General features: G+C 31.7%; 1 protein-coding gene and 1 long non-coding RNA gene across 2 annotated transcripts; both read left to right on the top strand.

Moving 5' to 3' along the window:
• On the top strand, positions 1–964 carry LOC109362049. Its single transcript, XR_002109341.1, has 2 exons — positions 1–49; positions 143–964. It is a non-coding gene; the product is annotated as an uncharacterized LOC109362049 (long non-coding RNA).
• LOC109361882 (PLASMODESMATA CALLOSE-BINDING PROTEIN 3-like) lies at positions 3,244–4,066 on the top strand. The gene is made up of 2 exons (XM_019607411.1): positions 3,244–3,632; positions 4,023–4,066. Exons 1-2 carry the CDS (start codon positions 3,275–3,277, stop codon positions 4,064–4,066), a joined length of 402 nt encoding a protein of 133 aa, XP_019462956.1. The 5' UTR covers positions 3,244–3,274.

Genomic DNA, 13,250 nt, shown 5'->3' with positions numbered 1-13,250 from the left:
CAACTCACTATATTGATTTCTCTTGGACTTTACAAAGTCGAGTATTGAGGTAATTATATTTTATAACTCAATGTTGTGTTATATTGCAAATATTTTATAATCTCTTGAACTTTGCCATTGAATGTGAGTATTGTTATTTTAGGTTCATTTATGTTCCTGCCCCTCACACTAGTGATATACTTTCTCATGCATTGGTTGAGTGCTTTATGGATTGGAACATTGACACAAAAATATCAACTATTACTCTAGATAATTGTAGTACAAATGATGCTATGATTCCAAAAATCAAGGATAAGTTGCGATTGGGAAATTTGTTAAGGGATGGGTCTTTACTTCATATGCGATGTTGTGCACATATCCTAAATTTAATAGTTAAAGATGGGTTAGAAGTTGTGAAAGATGGGATAGAAAAAATTCGAGATAGTGTAGCATATTGGAATGCTACACCAAAAAGGAATGAAAAGTTTGAGGAGACTGCCAAACAATTGCGAGTTCCTCACACTAGAAAGCTAATTTTAGATTGTCCAACTAGATGGAATTCAACATACAAAATGCTTGAGATTGCCATATTATATAAGGATGTGTTTAATCGGTTAAGGCAGCGTGACACTCAATACACATGTTTGCCAAGTAATTCACAATGACAATTTGCAGAGGATGTTTGTGAGCGACTGAAATTGTTTAATTCCATAACTGAAATGATTTCTGGTACTAAATATCCAACTGCCAACATATATTTTCCAAAGATTTGTCAGATTAAGTTGGCAATACATCAATGGATGAACTCCTCTAATGAATTCATTAAAAGGATGGCAGAGAAGATGATGGCTAAATTTGAAAGGTATTGGAGTGTGATACATGATATTATGGGAGTTGCTACTGTTTTGGATCCTAGATATAAAATGGCATTACTTGAATTCTATTTTGATAAGTTGTATGACCATGATGCATGTACACAAGTTAGCAAAATTCGAGAGTTGTGTTATGATTTGATGTCTGATTATCAACAAAGTAAAATACGTAGTGAAAGCTCTCTATTGTTAAATACAGCTAGTACTAATGATGAACCTTTGGATGAATATGATGTATTTATTGAGAGGAGGAGAGAAACCAGAAGCTCAAGTGTTAAAACTGAGTTGGATCATTACTTGGAAGAGGATGTTATAAAAAGGACACCAGATTTTGATATTTTAAATTGGTGGAAGACAAATGGAATCATGTATCCAACACTTCAAGCAATTGCAAAAGATTTGTTAGCTATTCCTATTTCTACTGTAGCTTCTGAATCTGCCTTCAGCACAAGTGGTCGAATATTAAGCCTTCATCGTAGTCGACTTAATTGGACTACATTAGAAGCTTTGATGTGTGCTAGGAGTTGGCTATGGTCTGCTGAGAATGCTGGTAAAGTTTTAAGCTAATAAATTGTTAATTCATATTTAATATCTTATATTATGTAATATATTTTATCTTATCATTATTTTATTTTGAATATTGCTAGGAAATTTGAACTCAAGTCTCGCACAAGAATATGCTACTGTTTTGAATGAAATGGAGTCTGATGATGAAGGTATTTCAAACTCCACTTGTTTTAAATTCTTTATCTTATGAGTATATTTCATTTTGGCTTAAATTTTATTACAGCTGAAGTGATGAACAATAGTTTGAGTTATCATATTGAAGATTAATAGTTGCTGTGTGCTGCATCCAGACATTGAAGAAGACTTGTTAATGACTTATAGTTATAGGTTTTGGAATTTTATTTTTGTTGGAATGTTGGTTTTGGAATTTCATTTTTATGCTGTTTTTGGAAGTAGAATATTAGAATTGTATTGCCTATTTTAGGCTCAATTTTTAGACTTGTTAATGACTTAAAGTTATAAGACTTGTATTCCCTATTTTAGGCTCATTTTTAGCTTTATTGGAAGTTTAAAGGCATCCAATATAAAATGTTTTAGCAATATTGTATATTATTTCGGGTTTTTTTCGGGTTTCGGGGATGGTAGTGGTAATTGTAACCCCGCAGTGTTCGGGTTTTAAATTTCGGGTTTGGGTTTGGGTATGCATAAACCCGACCCCGCCCCGCCCCGTTGTCATTCCTATTTAGAATAGTATCTTTGCAGTTGATTGGAATGGAATTGTCTATGCTAACCATTGTATTGTGGTTCACATCACAAATGTGACCATAATATTAGTGTCATACAAATCAACGGAATTAGCTAATTTATTAATTAAGTTCAATGTATATATAGAGATATATATTATATATCTATAATAATAAGTTTTTCAGTATGATATGATGTGTTTCATTCTAATTTAAAATTTTCCTTTTAAAACAACTATTTTAAACTTATTAAAATTTGAGGTCATATATGTTTTAAAATTCAAAGTTTCAAACTCAAACAATTATTTCTAATTTTTTTTAACCTCAAACCTAATTGGTTACAAATAAAATAGATATATATAGTCTTATTTACTACCGGATATGATATTCTAATATTTTAACTCATAGTTTTTAATTAGAAGTTAGGAAACGTGATCATTGTGTCCAAGCTTTGATAAATGTGTATTATTTAGCAATTTTGCTAATAAATGTGTACTAATTCATGGAATATATGAAGGTAATAATAAGTACATACAAATAATATAAAATAAGAATTTAACATTTTTATCATTTAAATATAATTATATAACACTTTTATTATTTAAAAAAATAACTTGCTAAAGCATATACTCATTAGTATCAAATGTAAGATAGGATAGTAATTAGAGACAATAATCATCTGTCCCAAGATAATTTTGTCTTCATGTACCTAATCAATCAAACTCCATAGAATAATGTAAAAATATTAATTTTTGTTATTACAATATTTCTTTTTAATTAAATTATATTTTTTAATTGGATGAGGACATCAAGTGAGACAATAATATGGACAAGTGATCGTCATCCTGGTAATTAGTAGATAGAGATTACATATCTCAATTTCTATCTCAATCCAATGAAAAATGCCACTTAATTAAGAATGAAATTTTTAAAAACACAAATTAATATTTTTATATTATTTGGAGAATGCTAATTCGCTAGGAACATGGAGACAATATAATTTTGGGCTCCCAGTCCCTAATTAGTATCCCAAATAGAATTTGGCATTATACCTCTCTCTCTCTCTCCTCTCTCTCTCTCTCCTCTCTCTCTCTCTCTCTTTTCTCTCTCTCTTCCTTTATCAAATCAAAAGTGCAAAACAAACAAACATCCATAATATAACTTCTTCCTTCAATGGCAGCAACAAAGTTGAAGATTTATCCACTCTTCTTATTAACCATTGTAATATTAGGGACCAATAATATGAATGTGGCTGCTCAAGTTGTTGTTGAAGGAGGAGGAAGTGTTGTAAGTGAAAGTTGGTGTGTGGTTAGAACTGATGCAAGCTTCCAAGCATTGCAGACAGCTTTGGACTATGCATGTAGTGCTGGAGCTGATTGCAGTGTTCTTCAGCCTATTGGTTTATGCTTTCTTCCAAATAGCATTCAAGCTCATGCTTCTCATGTCTTCAATAGTTTCTATCAGAAAAAGGGTAGAGCCCTTGGCTCATGTGATTTTGCTGGCACTGCAACCATTGCCCAAGGTGACCTAAGTATGATTCCATCTCCTCTTCCTTTCACTTTTTTGTATATATATTGTGTAGCTATTGGCATTGGTTCAGGAGTTGATAATAACCTAGTTTATAAGGAGAGTGGAACATTTATCATGGATGAAATTTTAGTTCTTCTATGAAAACTTGTCATTTTTGGAATATTATTTATACTAGTGTTCATTATACATAGTTACATACATTAGTGGTATATTTATGTAATGTTTTTGCACCTTTACACTTTAATTTTAGCACCATATGGATTTGAGAATTGTGAGAGAAAAATGACATATATGATGAGTATTTCTATTTTTACATGGTTGATTTATGTAGATGATTAATTTGATCTTATGTTTTTTCTTTTTTTTCCTGGGTTTGCTTTGTTATGTGTAGGTTATGGATCTTGTGTGTACCCATCTTCTACAAGGTATTGTTAAATACAGAAAGTAATTCAAAAGTTTGTTAGAGTTAGTTGACTGACTTACTATTAGTAGAAGTTAGTTGAATAAAGGTAGTTAGTGTATTACTATAAATAGAAGGTTGTGATTTTTTGTATTACATATATTCAATACACAAAAGATATACTCAATTTCAATACATATACACTAGTACTCTCAATTCTCTTCTTTCTATGTTTCTTTCTTCAATAAAACTGATATCAAGAGCTTTGTTTATTTCTAGAAAAAATTGGTCCAACTAATGGTAGTTTCCCTACAAACCTCCCCATTCTCGACGGCAATGTGAATACTCACTTTTTGTCCGGTCCAGTGTTCAACATTTAAAATAGACTCCAATGTATATTTATTAGAGTTATTTTTGTGAAGAATTTTGGCATTTAAGTTTAATTATCAACTCATCATTATCTTAGTTTTCACACCATTCATGTACATATATTAATATTGTAGGTTTGTTTTTTATTTTTTTGTAATAAGAGTTATTATTTTTATAAATACCCAGAAACTGAGTTCTATTATAACTATTTATATATATATTTAATCCGAAAATAAAAATAAAAAAAGTTTACATTCAAACAATAAATTAATTTGAATGGGAGATAATGCCTAAATGGGGGGAACCATTTAGTGGAAGTGGGGGTGGTTACCCAACTTTTAGGAAGAGAAGTTTTGTGGTTCTTGGCTTTAAGTAAAAGGGAATGGCACGCTGAAAAGGGGAGAAGAAAAAGAAACTGAAAAAAATGGACACGAATTGAAATCAAGTAAAGGCAAAAGCAGAGGAACCATGATACAAAAGGGAAATCTAAAAGAGGTTAGTAATCAGGTGTATAATTGGCATTTCTTTTAGCCTTTAACATAATGCATATCATTAAGTCTTTAGTGTACGTCCATGACAATACTTTTCGTGATATATGTATATATATATACTTTCAGTTTTAATTATGTTATGAAGTAAAACAGTTTATATTAAGCTTTTAACCAATTTCAAATCATTTTATGTACCATTTTTAGTCCCCCTTCATCAATAACAAAACAATATAAATTAAACACATGAACACCATTGTTAACTAGTGACTATTTTTTTACCAAATCCTCTTGAATCCTCGATCTATAACCAAAATTTATGTTTCAAACCCTTATCAAACTTTCACCTCACTAATTCCAGTAACGGTCATAAACAGAAACACGTTCATATACACTCTTATGCCATTGATTTATATGTTATAACACTAAAAAACTCATGAACACTTACTTTCTCTCTAATGAACAAACAAAAACAACATAAACTGAATTAAACAACATCATTTTAACAGAATCATCATTAGCAAATATTCATAACATTCTAAAAGAATTTTTGAGCCACTGTAACCCCGAAGGAATCCGCATAAACCAAGAAGCACCCTTTGCATTCATTAATACCCACGAGAATAAGAGAAGAAGATAATGGACCGAGGGATTTAAAGAAGAAGGACCCTTTTTCATCTTACTGTTGGAACCTTGGAGATTCTTCTTCCTCTGCTAAATCGCGTTCCGATGAAGATGTACTACGTTCCCGCTGCTAGAGCTATGAACGGCGGCGCCACCATAACTAAACGACGTCGAGGCGGTTAGACCACCCCAAACTTACGAACCCGTAACGCCACCGTGAATGATTGTTGTGCCTTCCGCCATTCGCACCGCCGCACTCATCCTTTATTTATGTTCGCCGTCACTGGAAAAAGAAAATGGGAGCAACTCAGTTAGGGATTCCCCAAATCCCTTTTCATCCAATTTTTGTTAATAGAGGATGGGGGTAATCGTGTTTTACCCCCCTTAACCCTATTTTATTCATTCACCTTCTTATAATAATAATAATAATAATAATAATATTTATATTTATTCTTTATACTCATTTACTTTTATTTGTTATATTTTGATTATTGTTTGTTTTATTATATTAATGAAATGATATTACCTCAACTTAAGATAATGTTTGCTTATTAATCATATATATGTAGTATCAATGAATTTAATAACAATATACTTTAAACTAAAAGTTTTGTCCTTTTTAATAAATAAAAGTATTTTCATGAGAAGGTAATAATGAGGTTACGACTCGTGTCATATCTTACTTCTTATTTTGAACCAAGTATCAGTTGTGGTCATTTGTACTGCTCCTATTATTTATCAAAGTGAGAAGATGGTTAATGACCCATGTCGACTCTTCGTTTATTAATTCTCTATCTTTAAAAATATGTAAGTCATTTAAAAGTAAAAAACAAAAGGGGTCTTAAGTATTTTTTTTGGGATTTAATAGAGGGGTTGAAACTCGTATTGTATCTTTCTTCTCACTTCGAGTCGAGAATCGGTAGCGGTCACTTGTACTGCTTCTGCTATCTATCGAAATGGAAAGAGGGTAAGCAATCAATGTTGATTCTTCGTCTATTAATTCCATTTCAATTAAATTCAAACAAATTTCTAAGCTTTACTTTATAAAAATAATAACAAGTTTTAATTGTTTTAGGATCCAATAGCGAGGTTACAACTCGTATTGTATCTTTCTCTTCGCTTCGAGCCGAGAACCGGTCGCGGTCACTTGTACTGCAGCAATATGAACTTGTCAGACACAAATAAAAATATAAAAAAATATTTTGTTTAAGCAATTTAATTTAAATAAATTAAGGGTATTCAATGTATGCAATTAGTTAGGGTACCGTTTTATTACGGGCGAATGGGATGCTAATACCTTCCCCAATTCGTAATAGACTCCCGAACCTGGATATCAAAAATCCAAAAGCCCAATGTGATTGGGCTTTAAAGATTTTTCTGCATTTTTAACCATAAAATGTAGTGGCGACTCTAAGATGTCGCGTAACCGAAAATTGGGGGGCGACAGCAAGAACTGGAACAAGTAGAGTGCCCAGATGAAGGTGATATTTACATATCAAGAAGTCTGAGAAGTGGTGGAAGAAGGCTATCTTGAACTCGCAGATGGTGCCACAGATGCACTAAGGGTTGTGCACAAGGAAAACAAGAATAAGGACAACAATGCTATGTTCTTTCTTCATCAATGCGTCGACAATGCACATTTTGAGAAGATTGCATCGGTGGCAACCTCACGAGAGGCATGACAGATTCTTGAGAAATGTAACGAAGGTGCCAATCAAATGAAGAAGGTTCGTTTAAAAACCTTAAGGTGACAATATGAGTTGATTTAAATGGAAGTGAATGAGAAGATAACATAATGCTTCAATCGTGTAATTGCTCTCACAAATTTCATGAAATCCTCAAGTGAATTGATCACAGATTAAATAATTGTGGAGAAGATTCAACATACTTTAGCTCCAAAATTTGATCTTGTTGTTGTGGATATAGAGGAATCAAAGAACCTAGTCATTCTGAAAGTGGAAGAATTGCAAGGGTCTTTTAAGGCACATGAGAAACGTATGCTAAAAAGATCGAGTGAAAGACCTCATGATCAGGTCATTTAAGAAGCACTTTTGAAGAATCTCTAGATTTTCCTCTCTAGTAAAAAGGGGAAATCGAGGAAGAGGAAAGTTTAGAGATTCCAGAAGCACTTTTGTGAATTTGGGGCAACAACCTCAGAAGTATGAACGACGTGATCATTCATAACCATTCACAAAAAAAGGAGCTTCACAGAATCGGAGAGGAGGAAAAAGAAGATTTGATAAAAGGTCCATGAGATACTTAAATTGCAACAAGATAGGACATTTCTCAGCCGAATGTAAGACACCTAGCACTGAAGAAAATCTTGTCAAAGAAAATCATGTATCAGATGATGAACCAGTCACACTTTTGATGGTGGCAAAGGATGGAGACAATAGCCCAAGGATTTGGTACATTGACTTAGGTTACTCGAATCATATGACTGACCATAAAGAGTGGCTTATTAATCTTGATCAAAGCAAGAAGAGTGGAGTTAGATTTGCTGATGACATATACATTTAAGCAGAAGGAATTGGTGATGTTAAGGTCAAAAAGGAAGATGGGAGGAATGCTGTGATAACTGAGGTATTGTATGTTCCTGGTTTGAAAAGTAATTTTATTAGCATGGGTAAGTTGTTGGAAAAAGGCTTCACTTTTCATATGATATCTGGCCACCTTGAGATCTATGACATTTATCATAAGATGATCTTGAAAGTTCCTCTCACAAGAAATAGAACTTTTCAAGTCGATGTGAATGCCATAGACTCACATTGCTTATCAACTGAAGTGGATAAAGACAACTCTTGGTTATGGCATCAGAGATTTGGTAATTTAAATTTCAAGGACCTAAGCCTTCTAAACTCAAAAGGAATGGTGTTTGGCTTAACTCAAATAAAGCTTCCGGCAAAGGTATGTGAAAACTGTTTGACAAGCAATCTAGAACTTCTTTTAGTTCTTATACTGCATCTAGATCAAATGTTATAGTAGATGTAATACACTCAGATGTATGTGGTCCAATTGATACTGCCTCAGTGGGAGGAAATAAGTATTTTGTGTTATTTGTTGATGAGTATAATAGAAAGATGTTGGTTTATTTGCTTAAGGCCAAGAGTGAAGTTTCTTAGGTGTTTAAAATGTTCAAAACTATGGCTGAAAAACAATCTGGAATTTATATCAAGGTGCTAAGAACTGATGGAGGTGGTGAGTTCTGCTCAAAGGAGATGAAAAATTTCTGCATGGCCAATGAGATAGTGCATGAAATCGCAGCTCCCTACACTCCACAACATAATGGAATGGTTGATATGAGGAATAAAACCATACTTAATATGGCGAGAAGTATGCTAAAGGAGAAGAATATTCCTCACACCTTTTGGGGTGAAGCAGTCATGACAACTGCATATATGCTAAATCTATGTCCTACAAAGTTTTTGGTCAGGACAGAAGCCTTTAGTTTAACATCTCAGAGTTTTTGGTTGCTTATGTCATAAGCATATTCCTGATCAAAGAAGAAGAAAATTAGATTACAAGAGTGAGTATATGATTTTCATAGGCTACAATCCTACTGTTGCATACAAGTTGTATAATCCAAGAATCAAGAAGGTGGAGTTCAGTAGGGATGTATTGTTTGAAGAACAAAGTGTATGGAAATGTAAAAATGCAAATGTGCAAGCAGTGACTAAAGTTGACTTGGATCTAGATCAAAATGTATCTGATTTAGATACTGCAAAAGTACTAACAACTGAGGAATCAATTGCACTTCAGAGTAAAAGGCCAATCAGAACAAGAGCAACACCATCCAAACTGATTGATTGTGATTTGTGAATTGTTTAGGATTCTGAGATTGAGAATGATGGTGAAATAATTCATATGGCACTACTTGTTGATGTTGACCCAATTAGTTTTGAAGAAGTCATAATTGATGAGACTTGGAGAAATGCAATGGAAGAAGAATTGACCTTAATTGAGAAGAATGGAACCTATGAATTGGTAAAACTTCCATCAAGCAAAACACCTATTTTAGTTAAGTGGGTGAACAAAGTAAAACTCAATTCTGATGGGTCCATCTCAAGACACAAAGCCGGACTTGTTGTTAGAGGTTTCATGCAGAAGGAATGACTAGATTATTCAGAAGTCTTTGCCATGTTGCAAGGCTAGAAATAATAAGGTTAGTAGTAGCCTTGGCTAGCTGGAAAGGATGGAAATTATGGCAGCTTGATGTGAAGTCTGTATTTTTAAATGGCCCACTAGAGGAGGAAGTATACATCACTCAACCCCCTGGTTTTGAGCTTAAAGGGAGTGAGAATAAAGATAAGGTGTTTAAGCTCAAGAAAGCCCTATATGGCTTGAAACAAGCATCTAGAGCCTCGAATAAAAGGATTGACACCTTCTTAACCAAAATTGGATTTACTAAGTGCTCTATTGAACATAGCGTGTACATAAGACAATCTGGTTCAAATGAGATAATACTCATATACGTTTATGTGGATGATTTGCTCATCACTAGTAGCAGCAAGACAAAGATGGAAACTGTGAAGGAACGTTTGAGGAATGAGTTTGAAATGACTGATCTATGTAAGTTGTCATACTTCCTAGGTATCGAATTTGTGCAAAACAATGAGAGTATCTTAATGCATCAGAGAAGGTATATTCTAGAAGTATTGGAAATGTTTGATGTACTCCAATGCAATCTAGTTGACACACTAGTGGAAGCAAATCTGAAGCTTGGAAACTGTGAACAAGAGGAAAGGGTTAACACATGAGCAACATGATATATAATTATATATATTATATAATATATTACAATATAATAAAGAGCTTCATTTTAAAAGGTGTGTGGTTTATAGATTTGGTGAAACAATTATGTTCCTTGATCATGAAGGAAATTAATTCTCATTGACTGGACTCTATTTATTTTTTTGCTTTCTCTTTGGACTCTATTTATTTTTTTGCTTTCTCTTTGGTCCCCTTTTTATCTGTCTGGTCCTAATGGCTTACCAAATACTGTGTGAATATGGAGTGAGTGAGTTTCTTGGCTTTGAGCCTCTGAAGTTGGATGGGCTTTTAACATGTAAGGTCCATAAACTAATATAAAAATGAGAACATAGTGCATGAGGCTTCCTCTTAAAAGAATTTGATTGGGAAGGATTAATGTATGCAGTTTTAGTTTTAGGGGAGAGACTATATCTAGAATTGAGCTTATTAGATTTCATAATTTGTTTATATCTATTTGAGTTTCACACATTGTGTTGTGTAACCAATAGTGGTAAAGTGATTGAACATTGATAAAAAACATTGACAATATCAGATTAAAGAATAGGGTAATTGATGTTGATATCATTAATAATAAATGGTCTGTGAATAATGTCATGTTAAGGTTGATCAGTTATGTCTCAACCCTGAATTTGACTCATCCTTTATATAACATTGAAGATGAAGTTGGAATATATATATATATATATATATATATATATATAATTACTAAACAATGTGATTTATGTTATATATAGTTGGTGCTAAATTAGGATAAAAAGTGAAAGTTCTCAAATAGAGGAAGAAAGAAGAAAAACTTTAGCAATAGTGTAATTAAATAAAAGGGATGTTTTTAATATAAGAATATGGATAGATAATGAGGTAGATAATAATAAACCAAAACTAATATTAGGAGAAGACAATTTAGTGAATGCAATACCATATGAGATTGGGAAAATGATTTTTCTGAATACAAATGCCAAACAATAAATTTATACAATATAACTCATATTTAATGAGTTTATATTATATTGGTCAATTATAATTATCTAAAATGTAAAGGAAGGAAATATCATGTATTAGTAAATATGGGAGTGAATATAACATATTAATATTCTTTAAGTTTTAGTTAAATTATACAAATCACCCATCTATTTTTTAAACTTACATAAATCACTATAGTTATATACATACATTACAATGATTACTCGTGTAGGAGAACTAAGTGTAATTTCTTAAACAAAAAATGATGACAAATATAATTAAGTTTAACAAAATATGATATATTGTGAAGACAAATACAAATATTATAAGAGTCAATATTTATTCATTATTTTAGTTAGTTACAATATAGTGTAAGAGTGATTTAAACAACTCATTAGAATTATTGATAAGTTTGTAACGAGCCAAAAATAATGAGTAGACATTGATTTTTATATTTTTTGAACTTGTCTTTATACTATATCATATTTTGTTTGATGAGTTTAATTAAGTTAAATAAAATATGGTATATTATGAAGACAAATCCAAATAGTATAAGAGTCAATATCTATTCATTATTTTTTGTTCGTTACAAACTGTATCAATAATTCTAGGAGATATTTAAATAACTGTTATACTATATTGTAACAAACCAAAAATAATGAAGAAGTATTCACTCTTATACTATTTGAATTTGTCTTTACAAAATATCATATTTTGTTTAACTTAATTACATTTATCATTTTTTTTGTTTTAGAGATTACACTTATCTTCATACATGAGTAGTTAATGTATCTGCATGTATATAATTATGAGTAATCTATGTACGTAAAAAAGGAATGAATTATTTATATAATTTTACTAAAACTCAAGGCGTATTGGTGTAATTTATTTTTTATTCTCAAACTTTTGTAAGTTCTTTATTTGCAAACTTTTCTTAAATTGAAACAATGTGTAACTAGACTTATAGATACCTATTAGTAATACCAAATATGAGTCGGGTTTGAGATTTTGAACTAACATATGATTGGGGAGGATGAGATTTGTCATACCAAATTGGCGGATATCCGAAATAGCAAATTATAAATCCCTATCTATATATAATAAAAAAACTTTTAAATTTAATTATTTATGTATAGTGATAATAAATCATAACATCACATTTTAATATATTATTCTGCTTTTTCAAGATCTTCCAAATTAAAAATAGATTTCGATTTTATTACAAATACATTACTAGATAGTATTGATATTGATGATGTTAGTAAATTTAAAGTTCTTGTTTATAAAGTTTGTCATAATATTATTGTTAGATCTTTAAATTGAATGTTTATGTTTTGCAAGAATTATTAGTCTAAGTGATGTTAATGCAAAAATCTTATATGTTTGATATGTTTTCTTGTCTCAAGTTTCCTTTTGAGATATTATTTGTTTGAGGAAAAAAATTGTGTTTAATTAATAACTTAAAGTTGTGTAATTGTATTTGAATTATGTTTTATATTTTTTTTAGTATTATGCTCTAAGTGATGTAATTTGGTTTCGTTTTGATGTGCATAGGTTATCCAGGTTGCAAGTACCAATAAGCTTATATAAGGTATGGTTTTTAATATAAGTTTGCGTAAATGTTAAAACTCTTACACTAGTGCATATATTTGTTAGTGGATTGATATTATATTTAAGGTTTACTATGATGCAATGATAGAGTTGCTTCTCCTCTTACAAGTGTGATGTTTGGGAAAAATTACCGGGATAGTGTAGTTTGACTACACTAACTACACTATCCCAGCTTTGGGGTACTTTTTCAAATAATTACGGGATTGGGGTACTTTTTTGAAAGTCGTGGATGGGGTCCACGACTTTGGCAAAGTCGTGGATGACAGGCACGACTCCAAGGGAAAGTCGTGGACCAGACCCACGATTTCCCTTTAATATTCTCTCTCCTCACTGAAATCGTGGATGGGGTACACGACTTCCAGTGTCGTGGACCCCATACACGAGTTTGCATGGGTTA

The sequence above is a fragment of the Lupinus angustifolius genome, chromosome LG12 (genome assembly GCF_001865875.1).
Source record: "Lupinus angustifolius cultivar Tanjil chromosome LG12, LupAngTanjil_v1.0, whole genome shotgun sequence".
NCBI lineage: Eukaryota > Viridiplantae > Streptophyta > Magnoliopsida > Fabales > Fabaceae > Lupinus > Lupinus angustifolius.
The sequence above is the reverse complement of the archived record's forward strand: the minus strand, read 5'-3'. Positions and strand labels throughout refer to the sequence as shown.